The 27200-nt window shown below is 38.5% G+C and overlaps 3 protein-coding genes and 1 pseudogene across 3 annotated transcripts; 2 read left to right on the forward strand and 2 right to left on the reverse strand.

The window, feature by feature from the left end:
* On the forward strand, window positions 1-12573 carry LOC136267769 (leucine-rich repeat serine/threonine-protein kinase 1-like). The gene is made up of 22 exons (XM_066062937.1): window positions 1-293; window positions 1290-1363; window positions 1463-1501; window positions 1563-1716; window positions 1772-1831; window positions 1881-1947; window positions 2073-3548; window positions 3605-3771; window positions 3823-3974; window positions 4024-4140; window positions 4195-4435; window positions 4494-4632; window positions 5116-5228; window positions 6681-6806; window positions 7527-8848; window positions 9238-9348; window positions 9391-9660; window positions 10052-10363; window positions 10412-10540; window positions 10718-11020; window positions 11375-12050; window positions 12110-12573. Exons 1-22 carry the CDS (start codon window positions 128-130, stop codon window positions 12433-12435), a joined length of 6540 nt encoding a protein of 2179 aa, XP_065919009.1. The 5' UTR covers window positions 1-127; the 3' UTR covers window positions 12436-12573.
* Window positions 12475-17538, reverse strand: LOC136267771 (dynein regulatory complex protein 11-like; annotated as a pseudogene).
* LOC136267770 (uncharacterized) lies at window positions 17491-23018 on the forward strand. The gene is made up of 23 exons (XM_066062938.1): window positions 17491-17659; window positions 17722-17812; window positions 17979-18071; window positions 18119-18244; window positions 18294-18390; window positions 18437-18513; window positions 18567-19023; window positions 19073-19221; window positions 19645-19751; window positions 19799-19865; window positions 19922-19999; window positions 20049-20093; window positions 20149-20176; window positions 20229-20313; window positions 20361-20430; window positions 20486-20584; window positions 20635-20711; window positions 20764-20857; window positions 21158-21200; window positions 21248-21302; window positions 21432-21483; window positions 21676-21729; window positions 21783-23018. Exons 1-23 carry the CDS (start codon window positions 17595-17597, stop codon window positions 22884-22886), a joined length of 3213 nt encoding a protein of 1070 aa, XP_065919010.1. The 5' UTR covers window positions 17491-17594; the 3' UTR covers window positions 22887-23018.
* Window positions 22893-27196, reverse strand: LOC136267775 (growth hormone-inducible transmembrane protein-like). The gene is made up of 7 exons (XM_066062948.1): window positions 26933-27196; window positions 26761-26872; window positions 23795-23936; window positions 23575-23728; window positions 23373-23519; window positions 23158-23314; window positions 22893-23100 (listed from the first exon to the last, which is right to left on the reverse strand). Exons 1-7 carry the CDS (start codon window positions 27117-27119, stop codon window positions 23016-23018), a joined length of 984 nt encoding a protein of 327 aa, XP_065919020.1. The 5' UTR covers window positions 27120-27196; the 3' UTR covers window positions 22893-23015.
* Between the last annotated feature and the right edge of the window lie 4 nt (window positions 27197-27200).

A 27200-nucleotide genomic window follows, 5' to 3' on the forward strand; every position in this document is an offset into this window, starting at 1 on the left:
ACGTCATAGGATATTTGTCAGTAAAGTACCTTTAGGTCTTCTGCTTGCCTAATAGTTATACCTGGTCGAATGTGGATTTATGTTGGACCGGAGTAGACGCTGCGTGGCGCAAAATCGATCCTGATCAATGGAAAGACAAGATTTCCTCAGCGCTGCGATATTCAACAATCGCGAATTCCTCGAAGAATGGTTAGTAGGCAACGACACTACAGATACAACCTTTCTAAGTGAAGTGCTTCTAAAAGCTTCTCAGTATGGAAGTTTTTCCGTCGTAGAGCTGCTGTCCGCACTTGGTAAGACTATGCAAGTTCCCTGCCACACCCACTTTTGGCATTTGCTTAAAGTATACAATTATTTATGCTGACATTTGTAACGAGATTTGTTTGTGCTTGTGTAAATACTTTGTTACTTGGGTAGCTATTGCTACAGACTAGAACTTTTAACTTGAAATCTGTGGTGTAATGAAATTATGGGCACATAAAGCTAATAGCTAGTCTCGCGTGGCCAGACCGCTTTTTTCCGTATATTGGGTGGGGAAAAAAGGGTCTGGTGCAACTCCAATAGCTGTTTACTTCTGAGCCGTCCCCACATTCCGGGGACGCTAATTGAATAACATTGGTCACAAAGGAGGTGCCATGAAGTCAGTAAAACTATGAATTATTCCTACACTCCTGCTCCGGTTGTGAGTCTTGTTACACGATGAGGATTAACCGGTTTCAAGACGAGACGTCGGAGTAAATTAAGATTCGTTTAAAGGATAAACAGATCTCTAGTTAACTTACTGACGTCATGGCACCTCCTTTGTGACCAATGTTATTCAATTAGCGTCCCCGGAATGTGGGGACGGCTCAGAAGTAAACAGCTATTGAAGTTGCACCAGACCCTTTTTTCCCCACCCGATATACGGAAAAAAGCGGTCTGGCCACGCGAGACTAGCTAATAGCTAGGTTAAGTTTAACTAGAATGGCGAGAAAAAGGTGTTTTTAAAACATTAAACCTAATAAAGAACTAGCTGCATGGGTTTTATTAAAATTAAGCTGGGTGACAAAAGCCCAAATGCTGGGGGCATTTTTTTGGAAGATTCTTTTCTAACCCTGCTGTTTATCCCAGTACTGATTATGTACACTACTTCCATCCAGCTATTACATGCTGGAACCAATCTAACAAGTTACATTATACTGTTGGTGTATCAGTCATTTGCTTTGGCTTAGCGGCCATAGGTGGATATGTAGAATAGAATACTCCAAGGGAATGTCAGTGTGTTTTATGATTTTACTTTTTTGTTGTAGAAAGTGTAAACGTGAATGAGCAGTTGCAAATGAGAATAGATTCTCCTTATGCCGATTCCAAGCAGGATGGCTGGGTATGGCAGACTGTGTGTATGTCTTCATGTCCATGTGTGTATAATTATGGCAGACTGCGTCATGCATGTACTAACACGTGTGTATTCTCTTTCATACAGACTGCATTACACTTTGCCTCAAGTGGCTATGCAAAAGAAGTATGATGTTATAGATTATAGTTTTTCTATAGGTTATGGTAAATGTGTCATGCACTGCTAGGTGGAAGATAAAGAAAAACAAGAAAATGATTTGATGTTGACTATATTTGAACTGGTAAAAAATGGTGCAAATCCTACTATCAAGTCCATCAGTGGCCATCAACCCAAACATGTAGCCTTGACTGTTGGATTTGAGCTAGGAGTTGTACTGATCGGTAAGACGAGCAGCAGCGCTACTTTACTGACATGTTCTCTTTTACGTGTTTGCAGATTTATGTGAGAAGGCTTGGATAAGCAAACATCAAGATGATGACACAAATGAAATTTCAGGTACATATTAACATATCTACTGTGTTGTCTATGGTGTTTACATTTTCAGTTGAAGACATCCAATGGCTGATAAAAGTGGATAATTTACCACAGCTTTATAGGAAGCTTGCTTGTTGGTGTGTACATGACCATATCTATAATGTTTTGTGTGGATACTTATATACAATAATTAGGTTTTATTTCTTATCACTCAAAGTGTAAGCGGCTTTCACCATACTACTGATTATTTTATTATACGTAGGTCTTTTCATACCGGTAAATTTCAGATTTTTGAGTGGATTTTGGAGCTAGTTAATGACCCAAAGATCACCCAGTATTGTATGGCAGCAAATGAAGAAGATGGTATCTCCTTGTATCATTTGGCTGCTTCAGATAATAGCCCTGCAGCTTTGGAGCTACTCCTGAAACACTTCAGCCCCGCTAAAATTGTAAATGTTAGACGGACAGTTGATAGAGACAATTGCATTACTCCATTGTCACTTATACTCTCCCATGGACATGTAAAACACATTGAAATGTTGATTAACTACAACCTGTACTATGCTAACACTAAAAAACTTGTAGAAGTTGATTTGTCTGATACAAAAATTGAAGAATTCTCACTCAGTGTATTAAATTTTTCTTCTGTTCAAACCCTCATTCTTGATAAGACTGGCTTAAAGTCCTTAACATGGGATGGAATGCTACCCATGCCAGACATAAAAGAACTGCAATTGAAAGAATTCAGGGCATCTAATAATCAATTAACTGAAGTGCCTTCGGATTTGTTTACCTTTCCAAAGTTAAACAGGCTGACCTTGTCTCATAATCAGATAGAGAAACTGCCTGATAATTGGTGGCAAGGGCTTGTACTGGAGAATATCAATCTTTCAAACAACCTTCTTGAAGAAGTTACATTGCTGGACTACATGGAACAAGAAGATACAAAGTCTGACACAAACCGGTACAGTCTGTGTGGCAGGTCAGAACTGGTGTTCAATGATTTACCTAAAATCCCTACACACTATGGTGTAACAACCCAGGAAGAATTTTTCTCACCATTGCAAAAGCTCATGTTGAGTAACAATCATATAAGAACATTTCCAGCATACTTGCCTTGCTGTGTGCCATTGCTACAGACCCTAGATCTATCCTACAATCAACTGACAAAGGTTGCTTCAATCAACGAACTTCCTCTTTCACTTGAAAGCCTCAACATTAGTCACAACAAATTGGGAGCTGAAGAAAGTACTATCTTCTCTGTTTCTGTTAAGAAACGACCATGTGTGGCTGCACTTCTGCATAGAAATGAAAATCACAAATGTCATCATTGCAGTCACACAACTCTGCCAAAACTATGTTCTCTCAATTTGAGCAACAATAAAGATTTAACAAAGATTTTTGTGTACAGTAAGTTGCCCACTGTTGATGTGGAGGCAAGTTTTTTAACAGGCAAACACATGACTATCCACTTCTTCTTTCCAAATTTGGGTCTGCTTGATGTGAGTAACTGCAATCTTACTGAAATGCCTGAACATTTCAGCAGAATGAAACCACTTTATCATCTAAATATTAGTGGAAATACAAATCTTAGTATTCCTGCTGAAATTTGTCAGCTGCGAAACATGTTTGAATTTAAGTATGAAGACACCAATGATGATGAAATCGTGTCTAAGCTTAATCAATTCCAGCATATCAAGGATAAAGTCAAAATTTTGAATCCATTGTATGGAGATAAGTATGTATAATATGGTGTTGTTTCTTGTATTGCAATAATTGATTCGGTTTTAATAGGAACGATTGCTTTCCTCCTTCTGTCAAGCTCATGTTCCTTGGCTCCAAAGGTCATGGGAGGTCAACACTTTTAGAATTTCTGTCGAATCCAATACCGTCTGGTTCATCAAGTTTGATTATGCGGTCTTTTTTCAAGCTTGATTTGGGTGACAAACAACATCCTGCAGGTATAATTTATGTAATTGATGTACTAACATGCATATGCATTGATTCTGTAGAGTCAAGCATTGCCAGCCACAAAGAAAGTTTGGACATAGGCACATGGAACTGTGACTATCTTAATAGTCACAAGCTGCACAAAAAGACTTCTACTTCTAGTCTTTCAATTGAAAAATCGATTTCTTTTCGCACATGGGATTTCTCAGGAGACGTAAGCACCTGTATAAATTTTACACTTTAAACAATGTCTGTCTCTTTAGGAGAAGTGCATTCAACAATGTTTCTTTACTCCTTCTGCTATCTATGTGATCTGCTTCAAAGCCACAGATGGTGTCCGAGGTGTTGTTGAATTAGAGGACTGGCTTTTAGCCATTAAAGTAATCACATACATCTATTGATATCTGTTACAATGACTTGTTTAATAACTACAGGCTAGGGCTCCAATGTCTAAGGTTGTGATTGTAGCAACTCACAATGACCAACTGTCTAAAAAGAGTAAAGAACGTGATAGGATTGCTGAAGCTGTCCGTCGGTTGTACAAATCTGAGGCATACCCTGAGATTAGTGCAGTAGAGTTTGTAGCATGTCATGATGGAAAAAAGGATTTCAGTGATATCATTAAGCTTGCTCAAATCTTTTGTGACATAGCCACAAAGATAGAAACCTCTTCTAGTATGTCTGATATGTCTGTCATTTGAGCTTTCATTTTAAATTTTAATGCTGCTTTTAGATCATCGTGCAGGCCAGAGGGTGAACTTGATGCAACAATGTGTACCTAAAGGATTTATTGAACTTATAGAAGAGTTTATAGGTGCTAACAATGGCAGTTCTAAGAAAAATGCTCACTTGCTTACTTGGAGTGAACTAAGGTTAATTGCGTATATGTGCATGTATGAGTTTTGTGTGTTTGCGTGCGCGCGCGTGTGTGTGTGTGTGTGTGTGTGTGTGTGTGTGTGTGTGTGTGTGTGTGTGTGTGTGTGTGTGTGTACGTGTGTGTGTGTGGTGTGTGCGTGTAGTGTGTGTGTGCACGTGTGTGTGTGTGTGTGTGTGTGTGTGTGTGTGTGTGTGTGTGTGTGTGTGTGTGTGTGTGTGTGTGTGTGTGTGTGTGTGTGTGTGTGTGTACATGTGTGTGTGTACATGTGTGTGTGTACATGTGTGTGTGTGTGTGTGTGTGTACGTGTGTGTACATGTGTGTGTGTACATGTGTGTGTGTGTGTGTGTGTGTGTGTGTACGTGTGTACGTGTGTACGTGTGTGTGTGCATGTGTAGTGTGTATGCGTGTGTGTGTGTGTGTGTGTGTAGTGTATCTGTGTACCTTATAGGTTGTTACATATGTTTATACTCACTTCTAGACAAACACTTAAAGAGAAGCTAACATACTTAGTGCCACCAACGGTTCATTTTATGGATGAAACATTTATGGATGAGATTGTTAAAGATGCAGTCAATCACCTCATTAGCACTGGTATAATGTTACTTAAACTTTAAACTTGAAACAGTCAAGCTGTGAAATAAGAGTGTGGTCTTTAAATATCCAGGGTTAAAGCAGTTAGGAAATTAATTGGGGCAGCCAAATGATACTAATGTCAATTAATGGCATAGTGTTATATCTGAGTCAGTTATGTCATCATTATAATTCATTAGTATCATTGCAGAATTGATGATAAAAGTACACAAAATTCTAGAACTTCTTGGATATTAAATTGTGAACTTGTATGTATGTACGACATACATTAAATTTAAAGCTTTGGTTTTATTTGGTAGGTGGATATTTTCCAGCATTGGCTTAATATGTTTAAGGTTTGGATGTTCAGATGGACTGCTCTTGCCATCAATCCCAGCACTTGCTATCAAAGTGTTCAAATTTTGTGTGTAGCCTGCCCAAGCTACTTGGCAGATAGATACACTGTAAAAATGGTCTAATGTAAACAAGGGAGTATGGAGTTACACATCATCAGGGCCGTAGCCAGACTTTTATCTGGGTAGGTTCTTTTAGAAGAAAAGTGGACCTTTTTTGAGGCCCGTTTTATATGGATTACATTATGGTGTGGCATGCTGAAACTAGGGGGGTCTGGGGGCATGCCCCCCCAGGAAATATTTTGAAAATAGACACTAAAAGGTTGAATTTAGTGGCATTCCAGTCAATAAAAATAACAATTTTTAGGTAAGCTCAAGACCAGCTATTTGGATGACATCTGGGAAATATCTCTACTGCTACTGTAATTATACCATCTGTGATTATACCATCTGTGATTATACCATCTGTGATTATACCATCTGTGTCTATAATATATTGGAATGTCACAGTGAATAAGAATGGGAAAGATTGAGCACTCTGTTGGATCGCGCATTGAAGCATGCATGGATGCTATTTATGGGCTCTGCATGGGAGGGGCTTGCCCACCAAAAATTTTATATTATGAAAGTTCTAGTTTAGACAACAAATATGGTTTTGTAAATAAATAAGTAGTTACATACAGATTTTATAAGAAAATGTAATTGTGACTGTTCTATTAGGGTGATTGACTGCTCTATTAGAGTATCTCGATCTTGCATTGCATTACAAGCACTGAATGAGTCAGCTACTCGGAGCACTTAATTTAGCTTCTTATTAGTGGTGTTTATTAAACTGGAGCTAATGGACTTATGCTACAGAAAATTTGGACTTGTATACTAAAATTGTGGACCTTTTTGCTAAAATTGTGGACCTTTTTCCCAAGAGGGCGGTTCTTCCGAACCCCCCGAACCCCCCCTGGCTACGGGCCTGATTCATATGTATGAAATTTACTTTCCTATAGCACACTTGTGACAGTGCCTGATTCAGACAAATATACATACCATATCAATATCCAATTTGATGGTTTCACAGCTCTGCTGTACATTAGCTTGTTCGTTAGATATGTTTGTTTACTTACAGGTACACTGATTCATTACAACTCACCAGGATTGAGTGATCTGTACTTTGTTGATCCTCCATGGCTTTATGATTTACTATCATCAGTTGTGCCCATGGATTATAGTAACTCTGGTATATGGGACCAAGGTATACATATAGTATATAATTATGTGTGTGCTAATGCATATCATTGAATCATGAGTAATGGTACTAAAGCTTAAGTTGACCTTGTAATTCTGCAGTATTTTGTTGATGAAGATGTAGTGGTAAAATTTAACCATAAGAGCAAGTGGGTGTGCATGATACCCATCATGAAAATGTTTACAATGATAATGTAAGCTCTCATGAACCACATGATACCGCAGAAAATGCTCTGAGTACTGTGAATACACCTGTAGGTAGTCTGTTTGTATTGGGAGCTGAGCATATACTTCCCAAGAAGATTTCTCTGTAACCCCAGCCAAAACATCATGAGGGACATTAATAGAAAAACTATATAGCTAGTGCAAGCTATGCCCCATTTTTAATTCTAGTCTGTAGATATTTAATACAGTTGTTTATCTACTAGCAGTTACCATTTCGCTACCCATTAGCTACTCAGTAGGTATGTATTTATCTATCAGTGTTGTGCAACTGCAGACTCAAATTGAGTATTGTCATGTGTACCAATATGTAATTACTGATCATACTTATAACCATGATTGTTGTGCTTTTGATTGCTATAAATTTCTTGAAAACTGTATTAACTAATGTGTATGAGAACTGAAGCATAAATGTAATTCAACACGCTGGTATATACGTATAACTCCCCAAATTTGTAAAATGCAATGTATATAAGAAGAATACAAAAAATATTTTCATGCACAGGTGGAAGGCACAATGGAAAATTGAGGAGGTTTAAATTGGAGGAAATGTTGTCAGAACGTGGATTACTTCCAAAGTATATCGGTTTATTAATTAAACTGCTGTGTAATTTTGGAATTGCTGTACCCCTGGATGCCAACACACTGCTTATTCCCTCTCTTATTGATGAGGAAGCTGATAAGCGTTCCAATGCAATAGTCAAATATACTTTCCCACGAAAAAATGTAAAGAAACATCTGAACAAAGATTTAAATATTCAATCATCTATTTATACTACCATGATGTTGCCCGCAGTAGCTGGAATAGTGCACATGAAGAGACAGCTGACTTTACGTTCCACTGGAGTATGCTATCGTAGAATAGTCCTATTACACCATATTCCAATTAGTTTCTGGCCACGATTGCTAGCCAGGTGTCTATCATCTGCTAGTCAAATTTACAAGACAATTTTAAATAACTGTGTACCAGACATGCCATTCCAGCCACTAAACAACCCAGGAGATGTTGTTATTGGTCATATACCTTGTCAATGGTTTTACTGGAAAACTGGAATAATGCTGGATTTTGACAATAAAACTCTATTGTTTGTCAGTAACCTTTTTAATCCAAATGTGGTTGATGATGATGGAAATAGGCAGGCATCTAGCACCACTGTGGAAAAGATCAGAATGATGGGACTTTGCCCTACAGGCAAAGACTGGCAGCAGAGTTTTTCTACATTCAATAATGGGTTTGAAATTAATGTACCTGACTACATATTGGAGTCACATTCAACCAATCCTAGAGGTCCAAAGCGTGTTTCAAGTTTGATGAGTGCACAAATTATGTCTCATGTTTTAGAGATAATTGATGAAGTATTAAGAGAGTGGTTTAAAGGTGACTCAGGTTTGTACTCTCCAGACAGTACAATCATACAACAGTTTGTTCCTTGTCCATACTGCTTTGGAGATAGTACAACCCCTGATGAAGAATTGCTTAAAGAAGAGGATGAATTTAATGTCAAAATCAATGGATTACCTGTGTGTAGATCACCTGGCTCTATTCCCCATCAAAGAAATGTGACAGTTGCATCTACCTCTCGAGTAATTGAAATGAAAACTCCTATTGCTAAGGCTCCCAGCTGTTTAGTGGAAAAAACAGACTTGTTTAAGGGATTTCCTGAATATGGACATAGTAACACCACAAAAAGAATCTCATGGAACCTAGGAACAGATGCATCAGCTGGGTTTACCTTAGAGCATTGCATATGGGTAGCAAAAAATGTAGGCACTATTATGTGCCCTTATCATGATGCACTGAAATTGTCAGATCTTATTCCTGATGTGGTGAGATGTTTCTTTGTAGACAAATCACACACAAATTCATTCCAACACCACAGCAGCACATAAATACACACACACACACATACACACACACATGTCAAACACACCACACTATGTGCACGTACACATGCGCATTCACACACACACACACACACACACACACACACACACACACACACACACACACACACACACACACACACACACACACACACACACACACACACACACACACACACACTCACACACACACACACACACACACACACACACACACACACACACACACACACACACACACACACACACACACACACACACACACACACACACACTCACACACACACACACATACTTGTAAGGGAAACTTAGTCACCAGTACTATATTACAGATGTTCAGGGATATGTTGCACTCCACAATTGATAAGAGTGCTCTTAGAGGCAAACACGAGCAACTTGGGAAAGGAGGCTTTGGAACAGTGTACCGAGTCAAGCTTTATAAGGTAATAGATTCTTGTAACTTGTGATTCATATTTATATTATAGGAAGACACTGGTACTCTGGAGGATGTGGTGGTTAAAGTTCCTAATAGTAAGGAGTGCATTATTGATCACTATGCTGATACTCGCTTGGAGTTGAACAAGCTGTGCTCTTCCTCACACAAGTACATAGTTCATTTTATTGGGATAACTATGGACCCTTTGAGTTTTGTGATGGAGTGGGCCCCACTTGGTAGCTTTAGGAAGATACTAACAAACTACAGAGAAGCGAGATGTAATTTCTGCCCAGAATCAGTGTTGCTGAGTATTCAACAGGTGTGCGTGTGTAGCTTGTGTGTGTGTGTGTGTGTGTGTGTGTGTGTGTGTGTGTGTGTGTGTGTGTGTGTGTGTGTGTGTCTGTGTGTCTGTGTGTGTGTGTGTGTGTGTGTGTCTGTGTGTCTGTTGGTGGTCCAGAAACAATTTTAAAGTAGTCCAGGTCTCCCTTGTTTCTCTACTTTTTTTTATGATCCTTAATCAAACTTAAAATTCTTCCATATATAGCTTCAAGGGGTTGCACCCACAGACTCCACTGAAATTCCATTAAGTTTTACTGCAACATTTATGCTGTATTTTATTGTGTGTGTGGTGTGTCTATGTGTAGTGTGTGTAATATGTAGTGTAGTGTGTTTATGCAATTTATTTGTACTAGTCCATAATGAATTTGTAGATATCTTGTGCTTTGGATTTCCTCCATCAAGAAAAGAGTATTGTTCACTTTGATCTTAAGCCAGACAACGTGTTGGTATTTAAATTTCCACAACATGGGCATCAGTGTTATGTGCAGGGAAAACCCCTGAAATCATTTTCATGCGTTAAATGCAAACAGAACAGTGGTAATCCTGGAGTTTTAATCAAACTTGCTGACCTTGGAATATCAGCAGTTGTTGGCCCAGGAGGGTTTAATCGGAAGCAGGCCACTGCTGGTCACACTGCCCCTGAGGCTATCAGACACATGGGGAAAGAACAAATGACAGAAAAAGTTGGTATAAAACTAGAACTGTATACTGGTATTGTGCCGTACGTTTAGGTTGACATATTTTCACTGGGTGTGTCACTGTATGAGTTGATGACACTTCGGGAGCTTCCACCCGATGGTGGTCATTTGACCTTTGATGAAGAAATAAAAGAAGGAAGAAGACCACAATTCATATCAGTGGTAAGAAGAGCCTATATATATGAATATGTGGTTGTGTGCACACATGTTTGTGTTTCGTGGTCAGATTGTGTACTGTAGTGCCCCTTACAGTATGTATTTCTGAGCACTGTAGTGTGTTTACATGCAGTTAGCTAGTTAAAAATACAGTCATTACATTGGTTCTGTTGTGTGTTTTAGGACCCCAAGTACCCTCAGGTGTTATATGACTGTTTGGTTAGTTGCTGGGCTCAGGAGTACACCAATCGACCAAGTGCTGAGGAACTGACAAACCTTATGGTGCCAGAAAACCTGTCAATTGTCAACTCATACAATCTTGGTGACCTACAAGTCACTGATGTGTTAGTAGTGACAGCAGAAGATGGCAGCATATCACTTTGGATTGCCAGTAATCTCTTTAACACTGACAGGGACATAGAAGAAAATGTCTTATCTGTCTATACTGTAGTTGATTCTGAAAGTGGTCCCAGTTTTAAAATGGATGTAAGTTTGTTGTTGTGCAAGTATAATAGTATCATAATAAAGTTATGTCACAGAACATTTGAACTACAGTACAACAGTTGTTGCATTCATTTCCAAATAGTCTTAACAGCTTGTACAACTGTGCTAGTTGTTGGTGACCTAACTACTATTGGTCCATGGAGATTTATTATTTTCATGATATGACCCCAATAATATTACATTATTGCACAGCTCTAGTGATATACTAGCCATACTTCAGCACTTGTGCTGTAAAGCATTAATAAATAAATAAAAAAATACCATGAAACTTCTCTGTAATGGACATTAAACTTTTAATAGGTTTCATTGTATATTACACTTTCCAATAATTATTAGGTCTATCGCACAACACTGAAGAGTGGTATGAAGTCACTATGCCAAATTGATGATAAACATGTTTGGATTGCTTGTGAAGATGGCAGCATTGCTATTTGCCAGATTGAGACATTTGGTATACTGAAGTACTGTTCATTTGAGGAGCTAAAAGTGTACGGCCAATTACTGCGTGGTATGCTCACCATTACCAACAATCTAGTAGTACTGGGATACTACCATGGAATGTTAGCTTTTATTGAGAACAATGATTATCTTCTTGATACTGAAGGGGACTCAATGGTTTACTCCATCATGTCTGGCATCCAAACTACATGCTTGATAAATATTGGGTGCTTGAATACATTGGAGTCTTTTGAGAAAGATGGAGGGCAACAAGTTATATGGTGTGGCTGTGACAAGGGTATCATTTATGTGGTGGAATCACTTTCCACTTGGAGAGAGACTCTTAAAGACCATCAAACGAAAGACCTTACAAAGACACCTCTGAAGGTCGACTCAGTCTCTAACAAGCTTGATTCTAAACTAGACATTGTTCAGTTGAAGTCTGTGTCTTCTACATCCATGGGGAAGGTTGTAGTGTATGCTCTACATGGAGACTGTGATAACAGTACTTCTGTGATTAGCTGTTGGTTTACTGACCAGACATTACATAGAATTATCAACTTACATACCCCAGGTATATCATTCTCTACAATACAACAGTTGGTTACTGTGTATGTCTTTTAATTTATTTAGCTATCACTATACTACCCCAGTCAACTGACATCTATGTTGCTGAGTATGGTGGGAAACTTTATATTCTTGATTCAGATGGAGACAGGACTCCCTTGCCAGGCTATCACAGCAAAGCCACAGTGTATCTGACCTCCATGCATGCAAGTATCAGTTTGAATGGCTTTGTATCCAGTATAGGTCACCAACAGGATCCCTCAAATGATATTCCATGTAGAATGTTGATCAGTGTTGGCAGGGGCTGTGGTGGTCCATTACAACAGTATTCACAACCAAGTACTAGTAAACTGGATACCACTTATGCCATTTTACACACCATACCATTATAAAGGCACTTATTTTTGTAGCTAGAGCTTTTGCACTGAAGATTATTTTTATTGCTGATTTATATATTCTAGATTTTTGCACTGGCATATGTAGTTGTAATGTCAAATTTTTAGTTTTAAAATTTATTTCTTTTTTCCTTTCTTGCCTTTACCCTTCTTTCCTTTACTAACACCATCATCATCTTCTCCTTTAGCTAGTTGAGCTCTTTTCTTACCAAGTTTAGTCTTGCTGCCATACCAGATCTGTGGATAGCATTGAGTTAATGTGCTTGTACCTTTCTATTTCACCTTGTATGCTTCCTCTTCTTCATGATAAATTGGGTCAATTTTTGATAGAGGTGCAATCAGCTCAGATGCAACTAGAGGTCTTTTGTGAAGCTGAACAACAGAGAAAAACATTAATGTTAGAAGAGAATTATTGTCTTTTCTTTACTTGTGCTATACGTCTTTCATTTAGGACTTGCGTTACAGCTGTGTTCATGTGACCGGGTGTGTAGCCGTCGGTCACTTTTGCCAAACAACTCAAGTCCAACATGTCAGTGATCCGGCCACCATTACGTAGTACCAGATTCCTCCAAAGCACTGCAACAGATTTCATAGTACACATGTGCATAATACTCACTCTCTCTCTCTCTCTCACACACACACACACACACACACACACACACACACACACACACACACACACACACACACACACACACACACACACACACACACACACACACACACACACACACACACACACACACACACACACACACACACACACACACACACAAAATAAGTGATAAGTGTCACAATGAACTCACCAAGTCTCGAGGCATAGTCAGGTCTTGGGATCATTATTATACGCTCATACATACCACACAATCCTTTAGCGTCAGCATCTGTAATACAGTATAACAACAGGGTCATCTTATAACACTGTGACATTACCAAATGGTGACTTTGTTGTTCCGATAATCATGACCCTGTCATCTACTTTCATTGTCTTCAACAGTTTTGGTAAAGCCTTTTTTACACGTTTAGGATCAGTCTGATAATCAATATACCCAGTTATCTTTGTTAGTTAAATAATTAATCAGTTTCCACTTACCTTATCTGTTTTGGGGATCTTTTTCACCCATGTTCTCTCACAGCTGTCAATATGAATTACACCAGGTGGCCAATGCTTAGCCACTTTGAACACCATATGTAGCAGCATATTGAGGCCTGCTTTGCCAGGGTAACGGGTAGCTATATTACTCGGTGTGAGGTCAAAAAGAATGCTTCCGGTTTCAGTACAAATAGTATGAACAAGCATCTTTTTACCTACACCACGAGGACCAGTTATCATAAGAGATTTAACATGTGGAGCTTGCTCGTGGACAGCTTGACAGCCTGTACAATCAAGCATTAAATCTGCATTATATGTAATATATGCTACAAACTTACTGAGTGGAAGAATACAATGTTCTGTGATAACTCGTCTTACATCAGATAATGAAGGCATTGGCTCTATATTGTTCTGCCTCAGTGTAGTAGCCAAGTAGCTATACATAACATTTACAGTCTGACACAGTCAACCATACACACACACCTATATTCTCCAACATAGTCAGATAACTGTATTTTGGGACATCGAACAATGATACCTTCTTGTACAAGTTCCTCGTAGAGTGATTCAATTGTTCTATTCAAAATACATATAAGGAATGTGCTATTATCTATAAATAGTTACCTATCAGGAGTTAGATCTTTCTCTTTCTTTCCTTTTTTACCCTTCTTTCCCTTTTTCTGTATACAATACAAGATGTACTGTATTAGCTCCTTAATCAAATCCTGGTTTACCTTCTTTCCTTTCTTTTTACCTTTCTTCTTCTTTGTTCCCTTATCTCTGTCAACAGCCTGAGTGTTTGTGCAGTGAGTGGTAAGTCAATTGGTCAGTTAAGAATTGTTACCAGTTTCAAATTCTTCAGTTCCTCTCTCATCAGTTCATCGACCTGAACTCTCACTTCCTTTTCTATTTCAATTCTGTAGTGGATAAAATGTATTAGGCACCATGCCGTATTAGTGTGAGGATGATAACTATCCAGATACTAATAGCACATGGCAAACAGTATATTTCATTATGCAAACCCAGGGGAAAGGAGAAGCAAGTAGAGCACCAGTCCTTTTATCAATTGTGATCTTTGCTATTCGAGATACTCTAATAGAACAAACAGTTATTGGGAAAAAATGCTCTCAGAACTGATCTCAAGAAGCTAAAACTATTGTTGGGGGAGGAAGAAGAGGGATCCCATAGATAGAGCATGTTTTGTACACTTACATGGCCTGAAATTATGTTCTGAAAATTATCTGATTATTTGGTTGGACATGCTCAATAGTACTGTACAAAATCTTCCTAAAAGTGTTCATTCAGACATCAGCTATAAGATTAATGGTCAGAAAATGGCAGATACCTGACCATAATTTCAGGCTCTGTATGCTTGATTGACATCCATCTCAGCAAAGGAATAACATAAACCTCAACTACTCTAATACAGTATACATCTTTTGCACAGTCAATCAGTAGTGCCGTACATCTAACTTTCAAGTGTGTGGATATATACAATATTGTATACACACATATACACACATGCATGGATGCACACACACACTCACATACATGCAAGCACACATGCACACACACACTCACATGCATGCAAGCACACATGCACACACACACCCACGCACTCACACACGCACGCACGTACACACAACACAAACCTTTTCTCCTCTTTGACAATTTCTACATCATGTTTCTGCAAGAAGTTTCCAGTCTCATCACGATGCTGCCACACTCCTTTAACCATCAAATAGGTATACCCAACACTAGCTATACTCCAATTACCTGCATAGCTAGTGAAGCCTTCTTGTATTGTTGGTACAAACTTAGATGGGGCCATCACAATTCCTTCATCCTCCTTTGTGATAGTGATGTTGACATAAATTATATAACTCTTGTATGTACCTCTTCTCCTTTTCCTTTCTTCTTTCCCTTTTTGTCTTTTTTCTTCTTATCTTTTTCTTTCTTTCCACCTTTTTTGCCTTTTTTACCCTTCTTTCCAGCATCCTTTAAGAGCACATTTCTACCAATATATTAGCTGTTACAATTTTACCTTGTCTTCATCCTTATCCTAAAAACATAGACAGATTATGGTATCTCTACAAAACCTATAACTAACCTCCACTACTTTCTTTTTAAATATTGCTTCAGATCCTCCTTCGTCAATATCGGGGTAATCTGGGAACTTTCCTGTTGCATCCCTAGAAAGTCAGAGAGAGCGGGAATGACAAGTTCCATTCAGCATGTTAGCTTCATACCTGACTTCTATAAACCACTGTCTTATCTGATCTTGCATCTGTTCTTTAATATCAGGACCTTCAACTTCTCGTAGTTTGTCTTTCACTGTGACTAAGCTCTGTAAAACGACGTATACTCATTGCTGTACATATTTATATTACGCAGCACGTACTTCCAGATATCCCTTTTCATGATGTTCTTGAGTAAGCCTCCGTTTGTCCTGAGAATAAAATATAGTAACATTTATACTATCAACTAGTATTTAATGCTTGAACTCACTTCTACTTTCTTTGCAACGTGTACTGGCATGTTCTTTTGTGATTTTGACTTGGGAGGTGGGACCATTCCAAGAAACACAAGTTCTTCAGCACGCATTTTAGCTGTCTGCTTTCTCTGTAGAAATCCTCTGCACATCTATATACCACCATTAATAGTTGGATCATTCTATTGTTTGTATAACTCAACCTTTTGTATTGTAATCGCTGCTACATCTCGATCTAGTTTTGGGGGTCCACGTGTTTTAGCTAGATTCTCCATTTCATCTTGCATTCTTCACAAATAAAATAAAAGCTCATTACTGATTTTATACTGTACCTTATTTCCTTCATAAGTCTTGCTCTTAATCTTCCTTGCCTGCCTCTTTCATGAATCTATCGAGACACAAAGTGTAAGATAGATGTATGTTCTATTAGAGTATTTGAGTTCAAAACTTGAACAAAAGATTATTTCCTTTGTCCACAAACCTGAATCAATTTTATAGCTTCTTCAGTAGTCATTCCATGTTCATCTTTCCCCTACAGTATTAGCACATACAAGACAATCTATTAACACAGTATTTACATTGTCGGCTGAGGAGTCTTGAGGGCCCATACGAGCTAGGATGGTACCAAGCATCTTCTCTCTCTCCTTTAAGACTTTAGCATTTTCACTTATCACATACCTCGGAATAGGAAGCTCAATATCTTGCTGTCAAATGTAAGCAATATAATTGTGATTGAAACAACAAGCCTTGAAACTTACTGGTGTCAGTTTCATATCAGCTAAAATATCATCGAAATAGTGGAACTCAAGAAATTCTAAATTAACCATTTCATTTTTAAGCTCCAGAATCCTAGAAAACTACTAGTAAAAAAATTGATGCCATGTTACTGCCAGTTGGATTACCTTCCTATGACTCCATCTAGTACGTGTTTGATTAGTCTTCGCTTTTGTGGATGAACAATCTTAAATGCAAAACAAAATGATAGTTTTACTCTAATAATACAGCACAGTTAACCTGGTCATAACATTCTTCCAGCTTTCTAAATATCAGAACATATCTAACATACATGGTGGCAAACTTCTGAAATGCCACAAGCCTGTCCTAAATGTGCACCTGCAGTTATTTTAAAGATACAAAAACAGAACCACGATACCTTTTCTGGTTTGGGGGGTTGCTTAGGTAACTCCACTTCGAGAATGCTGGTGAGCTCAACATTGGCTTTATGCCAGATCTCGTGATAAGCACTGTGTAGTAAACGCTACAAACAAAGAATGCGTGTGACTCACTCACCTGTGCGACATGACTGTTTTAAGCTCTGTTTTCAATCGTTACCATAGCAATATTAAATCTACCAGTGAACCAGCCAAAGAGCTAGCACACACTCGTACTTATTCTACTCAACTAACAAGAAAGCTTAATAATCGAAATCAAAATCATTTCAGTTTATTCTGCAGCGAATTTAAAAGCAGCAGGATCCAAGTTTTGTGCTAATTAAAGCGCACTATGTGCTCCATGGTAACTAGCAAGTGTGAAGGAGTTAACCTTTGATGATAGTAGCGTAAGGCGGTGGACATGGCGTATAGCGAAGATATAGATGATATTCCTAAGTCAACCGTGCGTGCAGTAGCAAAGAAGCTGTAAGGAAAGACCCCCAATAAGGCGTCCTTTGTAAAATCTACGCCACGATGTATGTTTGCAGGAAGCATTACATTGACGTGCAGCGACGTGAAGAAGCCTTTGATCTGTCTGGTGTCCAACATATGATGGGATCTTTCACCTCTTCTAAAGGAGTAAGCTAAAAACATAGCTTGTTTACAATTATTCACCGTGACATGTGGTATATGTAGTGAATGCCTTGCAGCATTGCCAATGTACAAAATAGCTACAATGAGACCGTAGCTGTTTAGCTCATACAGTCTTGTAATGTATCTTAACTGGTCTGCATATTTTCTATAGGGCTCACTGTACTATGATGCAATGCAGGACAAATTTATTGTACACTACTTGTCTCAACCACACCTTGGCAAGCGTACAAAGGAGATGGGTTTGGTAAGTAGTTGATGTGTTTTATAGTTAACCATATCACAGTATTTCAGAAACCCAGGTCTAACTCTACTCCACGCCCAATGAGTGCTATAATGAATTACACAAAACAAGAGGAGACGCAATCACACGATAACACCAAGCTGGTACACACTGCTTCAAGAATGCTCCTAACTTCAGTAAGACAGCATAAAATATAATTTACCAGTCTTTCATTATATTCAATAGAATGTGAAGCATCTTAACAGAACTGGTTCTGCTATCAACCGTTCTGCGACCACATCAGCAACTCGACGTCCTATTAAACCTAGTTTCAGCTCTTCAAGTATGCTACATCTGCAGTTGTATAGTTTCTGTAGTTCTTTATTCAGGGCCTTCGTCTGCTAGTACGACATCTCGTGAGGATGTAAGAAGAACGAGACCACACAGACGACCAAAACAAAGCACAGTATGATACTTCAGTGCTCTTGCAATATTGTACAGTAAATGTCTCTACTTTAGCCAAAGGCGCAGGCTGCACCATTGTCTAATGCATTAGATGACACCAATTTACAGCCATCTCTTCAGAGACCAGATTTCAGTAGTAGCATCAGTAGCAAAGCTAGTAGTCTACAGTCATCGGAAACACAATCACCAGAAGATGATGATTTAATGCATTACACTGTCCACAGTACATCAAAGAACCAGTTATTTACCACCTCAACATTGTTCACAAGATCTGACAGTGCTTTGTGCATGCCTGTTCTACAGAGAAGAACAATAAAAAATAAACAATTTAAAAATGATAAACATATGGAGCACCAAGATGTGCCTGCAGGCCGCGCTAAATCAACACCAACCCAACACCCTTCAGTAACTAATAATCATCCTTTAGAGAACCCATCACAAGTGTCATATAAAATAACTCAGGATGCATCAACTCAAATTGAAGAATCATCTTCTATTGTACCCAACCAAAGTTAGTGTTACAGTACAATTCATGCTAGCTATATCATCCATTATTGTAGGTGTAATGATGGTACAGTCTATTAGTAGTGTTGGAAGGATTCCAGTAGTGACATCATCCATGCAGAGTATTGGTTTACAAGTTACCGAGTGCCAGGATGCTAGCACACAGACCTTGAATGAAGTGGGAATACAAACTGACTTGTCGGCCGTAAGTGAATAACATATAATCTGAAATGTATGGGTGGCTAACATGAATATGTGTAGTGTACTATTGTCAATGTATAATGCAGTATTTCATAATCTTAATTTCTCAGTGTGTGTTCTGTAAGAACAACTGTGAGCCAAGTACATCTATGTAGTACATGCCATGTTTCTTGTGCTGTGAATTTTGGAAAAGATTCAGTACTCTCATAGATGTCATAACACTACATGTTACAATTAGGTGTGAATGCTTGTCTGTATATTATTACAATAGCTGGTCACTCACCAATATACACTAATATAAACAATGGTGTTAATTTCAGTGTTAAATTTATGATTTACAGTAAACATGTTTATTATGTCCCTTGTTACCATGGCTACTGCAACCAAAGAGAATTTCCCTTGTGTACACTTTTCTGTTGTGTTACAGATCATGGATCAAAAACGAGCTGAGCGAATCAAAATGAAGAAACAAGCTCGAAAAACCTCCAGTCGCACTAGTACGACTAGTGAGGTCCCTACAGTCGTAATCACAGGGTACACCACATCATACTAAATGTGTGTTTATATTTTTAATGTTTCAGTCCTACTGATCTACCATCAAATAAATCACTCACAAGTGCTGTGGTAGTATCTGATCTGCAAGATATGGTATGTCCATTTCCTACCATATATGGTAGATACCTGTACTATTTTTACCACTGTAGGAGGCAGCCAGAAAGGAAGAGGAGTTACGTAAACACATTGCAGCCACCACTATCCAACAGTACTATCGGGGCTTCAAGGTTGGGAAACTCTTAACATGTCCCCTGCATATTATTGTATTGTCTGTAGAGTGGCATTAGAGCTAAGAAAAGTGAACAAAAATTTAGAGAGCAAGTAGGCCAACTTTATTTTAAACATTATGTTACTTTTTAATGCGCTACTTTAACAGGAACCAGTTATAACCAAAAGATTACCAGGTAACAATATCAGTAGCACGGGCTATACATTTATAGTATACATGTTTTACAGTTGGTCCATCCATCCATGAAGCTGCTTGCACAGGTAATGTGGACAGGATAAAAGAACTGAGCTTGGAAGCTAGCACACTTTTAAAGTAAAAATTCTGAAACACATACAACTCCACTTATTGTCTATCTGTAGTTCACTGGATGAGCAAGGTTATACACCACTGCATTGTGCAGCAGAGAGAGGCTCTCTGGAAAGTGTTAAAGTATATTCAACTACATTTCTCTATATTCTTTGCATTACATAATGCTTATACATAGATGTTATCCATTTGTGGGGCAGACATGCAAAAAGAGACACCAACCGGATATACTGCCATACACATCGCAGCATTGAGTGGACATGTAAACTGCTTAAAGGTGTAATATATGTGAATTGAATATGATTGTATAGCATCGAATTCTTGTAGTTGTTGCATGCACTAGAGTGCAGTCTGCGGTGCCAGACAGTAGATAAAAGGACTCCACTTCACTTGGCTGCAATGCGGTAAGAACACTTCAGTAAGTGATTACAGCTTCATGTATCTACTTTTCAACAGTGGACACTTGGAGTGTTGCAAGTGGCTGTTATCCAATAGAGCAAAGTTAACTGTGAGAGATGGAAATGATAGAACACCTTTACAACTAGCCATGGTCAGTATTTAGTCTAAATAAGAGATAAAGTGAAACCCTTGGACACATTGGGACCTTGCTTCTTAGTTAGTTGTCCTGAATTTTCCTTAATACTTGTTAAACCAAAAGTGAGCGATGAACTAGAGTATTTTGTGGCTAGTAAATGTATGTTCTATTAGAGTAATTGAACAGAGCTTGATCTGTATGTAAATCAATGGGTTGGTGTCCTTAGGGCTCCACTGTGCTATATGTTGATTTACAGCTAACACATATTGCTCTCATCTTTTGACTGGTGTATGTGTTGTTGTGTAATTAATGTAGGACAATGAACAGACTCTAGTGGTGGAACTATTAACCAAATATGGTTAGTGCCTTGTAACAAATGTATTGTGTGTTTATATTGTGTGATAGAAAATGAATTGAAATATGCCAAGGGTGCTTTGAAACAGCTGAGAACACGGCGCAGGTGAACAGGCACTATACATATTTATTAACATGCACACACATACACTCACACCGCATTATATCCAAAAGTGTACACACACACACATGCACGCACACTTCACGTAGTGTAATTGCACATATTTGTGCACAGCAATTCTACTGAAGGCACAGACGATGAAGGATGGCTAAGTGATGCCAAACAGGTATATAGCTATGGTCTACCTCTTAAATATTAATACCCATCTGGTTTAAGCCCGGCAGACTGCCTTTAATATTGCTATTAACTTGCAGTCAAGCATCAAAAAATCTTTTTATATATTGTCAGTGTTGGTCCCATTTGTAGCCTTAATAATGAAAAAAATTAGAATATTATATAATGTGTATTAAACATTTAGCCGGACTCACCAAATATCCGATCACCTGGCAGCATACCTGCAACCATCGTTGAGGTACACACATGTGCTAAACAGGTACTAGTGTATAGTGAATGTGTATTGTATAGGAGCAGAGACAGTTGTATGAACAAATACAGAAGGACAAGGATGAGAATGATTCCACATTTCTGGATATCGCCAGGATTGCTGTTGAAAAGGAACTACAAAATCAACCTGATGAACAACCCAATCAGCAAGTTGAACAACCTGCAGCTGATCAGCAACCTGATCAACCTGCAGCTGATCAGCAACCTGATCAACAAATTGAACAACTGGATCAGCAAGTTGAGCAACCAGATGAACAATCTGAATCTGATCAACAAGTCAACCAAAAACCTGAACTTGATCAAAAACCTGATCAACAATCACAGCATTCAGGTGATGGTCAAAATGAAGTGGATAATTTGAATGACAAACAAAGCAGCATTAAAGAAGTCAGTGCCACTCAAGATCATGCAGAACCTGGTGGAGATGATACTACAAAACAAACATCAGAACAACCTTCAGACACAGAAGCAACGACACCAATTGCAAGTCAAATAGACGAGCAACATAAAGATGAAACAGCAACAGTAGAGCAACCTGAAAACGGCATTCCTGATCCTTCTAATATACAGGGAACCACAACAGCTGAAGAAGACACAACTGTTCCTGCCGTGCCACCAGAATTGTCCTCAGAACTAGCAATTCAACATCAAGATGAACCAACTACTGAACAAGCATCCTCTCAACACAAACCTGCAGACACTCAGGATTCTATTGAGAGTGAAGTACCTGGTGAACGTACGACCATGACTGATGACCAAGAAGAAAACAGTACTAGCATGGTTGCAGAGCTATCAATGGAGAATGTGGCAGCACACGATATTGCTAATCCACCAGTGATAGAACGTAATGCAACACAACAAACACTCACTACTGTCACTATGATTGACAACCCTATTAGACTAGAACAGCTCAGTAGAAGCACACTTGATTCTGACGACAGTAAGAAATTCCAATCCCAACAAATAACTCAACAACCATCAACAAGTACTGGAAACATCAATAAAGATGACATTATTGCCATTGCTGGTACAGTGGATACTGCAACAATGAAATCATTCATTTCATCAAGTTCTTTGTCAAACATTAGTGCTCTAACAGATGAAGAGATGCCAACATCTCAATAATTCAAGTCAGGTAAAATAATAACTTCAATAATATAATTATACAATATTATTTATTGTACATTTGATGTGCATTAAGAGGAGAATATCAACAGCAGCAGAATAAAATTTTACTTAATAATTAGTTTTATTTTATTTTCTTCGATTTCCAGACCCCATCATCAACATTAAAATCCTGATGAAGATATTGATAGTATCCATGTAGATCCCCATAGACCTACAGCAAAAATATACTGTGTAAAAATATGGTGGAGAAGCAGTACATGAGACATACATATTGACTGGGTCATATGTAGGACTCTTCTCGGCACTGTGTATAATTCGTTGAGTGTCATACAGAACGAAGCCTCCAAACAGCACTAGGCCACCATACATGTATATTGAGTGCAACCCTGCCCCTATGGCTGACGCTGGTGAAGCAAACATACCACCTGTAAGGAAAGAACAATCATTATACTATCTGTTAAGTTAATATATAGTGCGACTTACCAATAGAAGCAACGAGCACTACACCTAAACCAAGAGATAATGGTCCGCTCATATATAGGTACCTCTCACTGGGTGCACAAGCAGCTGTCATGGTTAATGCACCCACAACACCAGCGGTGTACGCAGCAGCACGTACAGCAATTGGACCTGTACAGAATGAAGTCGTAAAACACTCACATTAAGACACGGAGTGGAAGCATACCTGCCATTAAGATCAGTGGAGAAATGGTGACTCCCATTACAGAACTGAACACTGCAAATGATCCTAGTTTGATTGGCATAGTAGCTGCAGTGTAAGGAGTTGCATGACAAATCATGGACGAGCCAAGGGTACCAACAAGAAATACACCCAGAGACTAAGAAGATTTTAAAAAACAAAAAATAAATACCAGTCATACACGTGTGAGTGTAATATAACTCACCATAAAAGGACGGTTTACAAGAAAACGCATTACACTTTCAACTCTCATTGCACCATAGGCAGCAGCAGCAGTGACAGCTAATCCACTAGCAAAGTATCCATAAGTGACACTGATTCTGTGCCTCACTTCAGCTGGCCAAAACCTAGAGTGGGTAGGCCACACAGCTATAAAGAATCTGGTCCTATGTACCAGGAGTGTATACACATGATTAGAATTTCAAGTTCGATTACAGAGTAATAAAAAGTAGTGAAACAAAGGGGGTTGCCTGAAGATATATAATATATAAATACTAGTGGACATTTAATTCCTACTCCACGGGGATTAAATGTCCACTAGTGTGTAGGCGACCTTCCTTGTTTCATTACTTTTTATTTCTTTGACTCCTAATTTTTTGGTCTACTTGTAATTAGGTCTACTTGTTTACTTTTTGTAACGTTACTATGACTGGTGGGCCCACACATACCACATTAGAAAGAATGGTATCAGGCTTATTGTTTTTGTCTGAACGCACGCCCCAACTATCAATTACTGAAGTAGCAGTGGCCATTATGCTTCATTCATAGCTAAGTTCAGCCTGTTACACACATGTTACAAACAAAGAACGCTACGAGAAGGACCTCTGCAATCAATCCAATCACAACAGAAAACTTGGACAATTCCCATTACAAACGTAGGCAGAGGCTGAAAAAAAATATGGTCAGACATCTACCATTTTCCGATCATTTCGGGCTAATGTCTGAACACTTTTAGAATTGTTTTGTACAGTACTGTTGAGCATGTCCGACCACATAACAGAATTTGTCATTTTCAAAACATAATTTCAGACCCTGCGTAGGGAAGCCATCACATGGTGCTAACGTGAATTGACACCTTGTACTATCAGCAATGATAAATGGGACACAAATGAGGACACAGGTAAGTCCATGAAGCATGCATTGTATGTACTGTAGTATGCCAAAAGGCACCTGTCCTGTCAGGCTGAAGCAATATCAAACAGTGATAAAAATCAACCCTGTAGCCTTATGAAATTTAAAAAAAAAATTATTCAGTGGAATTTTCTACTGACTAACTAGGCAGGTGTAACTGATAATGGCCAAGGCTATGGGCTTGATTTTTTTCACTGTTTGATGTTGCTTTGTTTGGAGACGTGCCTTTTGGCATACTGCAGTACGTACAATGCACGCATCATGGACTTACCTTTGTCCTCCTTTGTGTAACATTTCTTTTCGCATCGTGGAAGCATGATGCATGGCTTCTCTACATTTGTAAACAGGAATCTCTGTAATTTCCGTGGTGACTGGATTGATTGCAGAGGCGCTTCTAATGCTGTTCTTCATTTGTAGCACTGTATAACAGGCTGAACATAGCTGAAAGTGAAGTGTAATGGACACTGCACCTTCAAGTCAGTAACTGATAACCGGGGAGCGCGTTCAGATGAAAACTTAATCCTTGGCACCATCCATTCTTTTGATGTGGTATGTGCGGGTTCACCAGTCACAAATGGTACAAAAAAGTAAACAAACAAGTATAATGAAAAATTAGGAGTTTTAAACTCGATTAGGGATCATAGAAAAAAGTTAGAAAACAAGGGAGGTCGCCTATACCTGTAAATATACTAGTGAACATTTAATCCCTAATTCAGTCATGGGTAGCTACTATAGACTGAATTAGGGATTAAATGTTCACTAGTATATTTGCAGGTGTAGACCTCCCTTGTTTCCTTTTTTTTCTATGATCCCTAATCGAATTTAAAATTCCTACTATTTCCTTATACTTGTATATATTGTGAGAAGGTACAAACCTCCACAACCCCATAATATACAGATTTACCAATTCACGAGTCCTTTGTTTTTACCCCTTGGTCCTACAAAAAATGACCATGGTGAATTAGCATTGTGCATAGTTTGAGCATCAAGAAAAGAACTAGCAAGCATTTACAATAACCAAGCATTCAACATGTAGCGCAAGTTGCCAATTATCGGCACTATTTCATCACACAATTGTAATTCCTTAATTCAATGACGTATGAACTTCCACTTTGAACCATTTAACAGAGCAGTCCTTCGTCTCATAGGGCATCAAATTTTAATTATCTCACGTGAGTGAGCATCTTGTTATAAGGAAAATCACAATGCCTATTGTGCACCAATTATTGGCATGGGGTACCTATTATCGGCAACTGTACTTCCGTGATTGACCAATTATCAGCACAATGTGTGATTTTGTGTGTAACTCCATGATGCCTCGTTGGTTCTTTGTGAAATTTTTATGGGAGGTGCAGTCCTTGGATAACTCCGTTTCACAGAAGTTTTACAAAGATGAGGCCAGCCGTTCAAGAAATATTCAGGTTAGAAGTAAAAGCGTACTGGTTTCCAATAAAAATTATTCTTACGCAATTCCATGCTTAACCAGCATAGCTTGTATAGTGCTTTAACAACGATAATCACCGAATGAAAATGATTCTAAGAATATTTTAGAGGATATAACAGCCCATTAATTGTGGAACTTGGTAGCCTCCATATACCCTGTAGCTTCTATAGTTTACAAGTGCCGATAATTGGTACCTGCCAATAATTGGCGACTTACGTTATAACAACTATGCAATTCTTTATCAACTCTTCTGTTGCACGAAATGACTAAAGCTTGTATTTTTGGTAACAACATACACAAGAACCATTTTATTCAGTAATCTTATGTTTTGTAAAAGAAATGTCCTCAGCTTACGTCAATCCCAAGCTTCGTATAGTAAAACAAAACATGCAACTATAAGCTAATGTTAAGGTTTTTTCAACTTTATTTGACATGAAAAATAAAATTGCCTGGTTTGCATTAGCACCTTGACTATGCAAAGTGTTCCCTCTGACACTTTGTTGTATGACAAAATGAAAATATCTAATTGACATCACACCACTATTAAAGTACACTTGCAATCAAACTTTGACCTCTACCAGCACAACACAGCTTACCCAGCCTTGTCTATAGCTCCCACTTGGCCAGAAAGTCCCAAACCATAGTAACACAGGCTACCAATACCGAATACACATCCTCCAGCCAGAATAACTCTACCAAGTTGTTCAGCTATAGTATAAAGAATCCTATTAAAGAACACGCTATTAAATCATCACACATTACACCTACCAGAATATCCTGTACGAGTTGTTGTCTCTGCTCTACTGACCGTTTTTACGTCGCTAGCAAACTTTCTTCTAATTACTGCCCATCGGTTACCAGTTTGCCACGAGAGATTAGTGAAATATCGTCTCCCACTGTGGACACAGCTCGATAATGCCCCAACCTGACTCGAGTAGCGAATTAACATCGACATCACTGTATCTTTTAAAGCTGTAGTCTACGAGCTTAGATCACGTGATACAACGCACAATTATTGTGCTTAATACCTACGTAG

Source organism: Dysidea avara, chromosome 9 (assembly GCF_963678975.1).
Source record: "Dysidea avara chromosome 9, odDysAvar1.4, whole genome shotgun sequence".
NCBI classification, from domain to species: domain Eukaryota; kingdom Metazoa; phylum Porifera; class Demospongiae; order Dictyoceratida; family Dysideidae; genus Dysidea; species Dysidea avara.

Excerpts from the sequence above, each read along its gene's own strand:
- LOC136267769 (XM_066062937.1), top strand. The coding sequence starts at position 128 with ATGGAAAGACAAGATTTCCTCAGCGCTGCGATATTCAACAATCGCGAA. Across the intron at positions 4,436-4,493 it reads AAAGATAGAAACCTCTTCTA|ATCATCGTGCAGGCCAGAGG; the intron begins GTATGTCTGATA and ends TGCTGCTTTTAG. Across the intron at positions 10,541-10,717 it reads GACCACAATTCATATCAGTG|GACCCCAAGTACCCTCAGGT; the intron begins GTAAGAAGAGCC and ends TGTGTGTTTTAG.
- LOC136267770 (XM_066062938.1), top strand. The coding sequence starts at position 17,595 with ATGGCGTATAGCGAAGATATAGATGATATTCCTAAGTCAACCGTGCGT. Across the intron at positions 18,391-18,436 it reads ACCTAGTTTCAGCTCTTCAA|GGCCTTCGTCTGCTAGTACG; the intron begins GTATGCTACATC and ends TTCTTTATTCAG. Across the intron at positions 20,314-20,360 it reads GAAGCTAGCACACTTTTAAA|TTCACTGGATGAGCAAGGTT; the intron begins GTAAAAATTCTG and ends GTCTATCTGTAG.
- LOC136267775 (XM_066062948.1), bottom strand. The coding sequence starts at position 27,119 with ATGTCGATGTTAATTCGCTACTCGAGTCAGGTTGGGGCATTATCGAGC. Across the intron at positions 26,873-26,932 it reads AACTCGTACAGGATATTCTG|CTGAACAACTTGGTAGAGTT; the intron begins GTAGGTGTAATG and ends TTTATACTATAG. Across the intron at positions 23,101-23,157 it reads ACATATGACCCAGTCAATAT|GTCTATGGGGATCTACATGG; the intron begins GTATGTCTCATG and ends TTTTTGCTGTAG.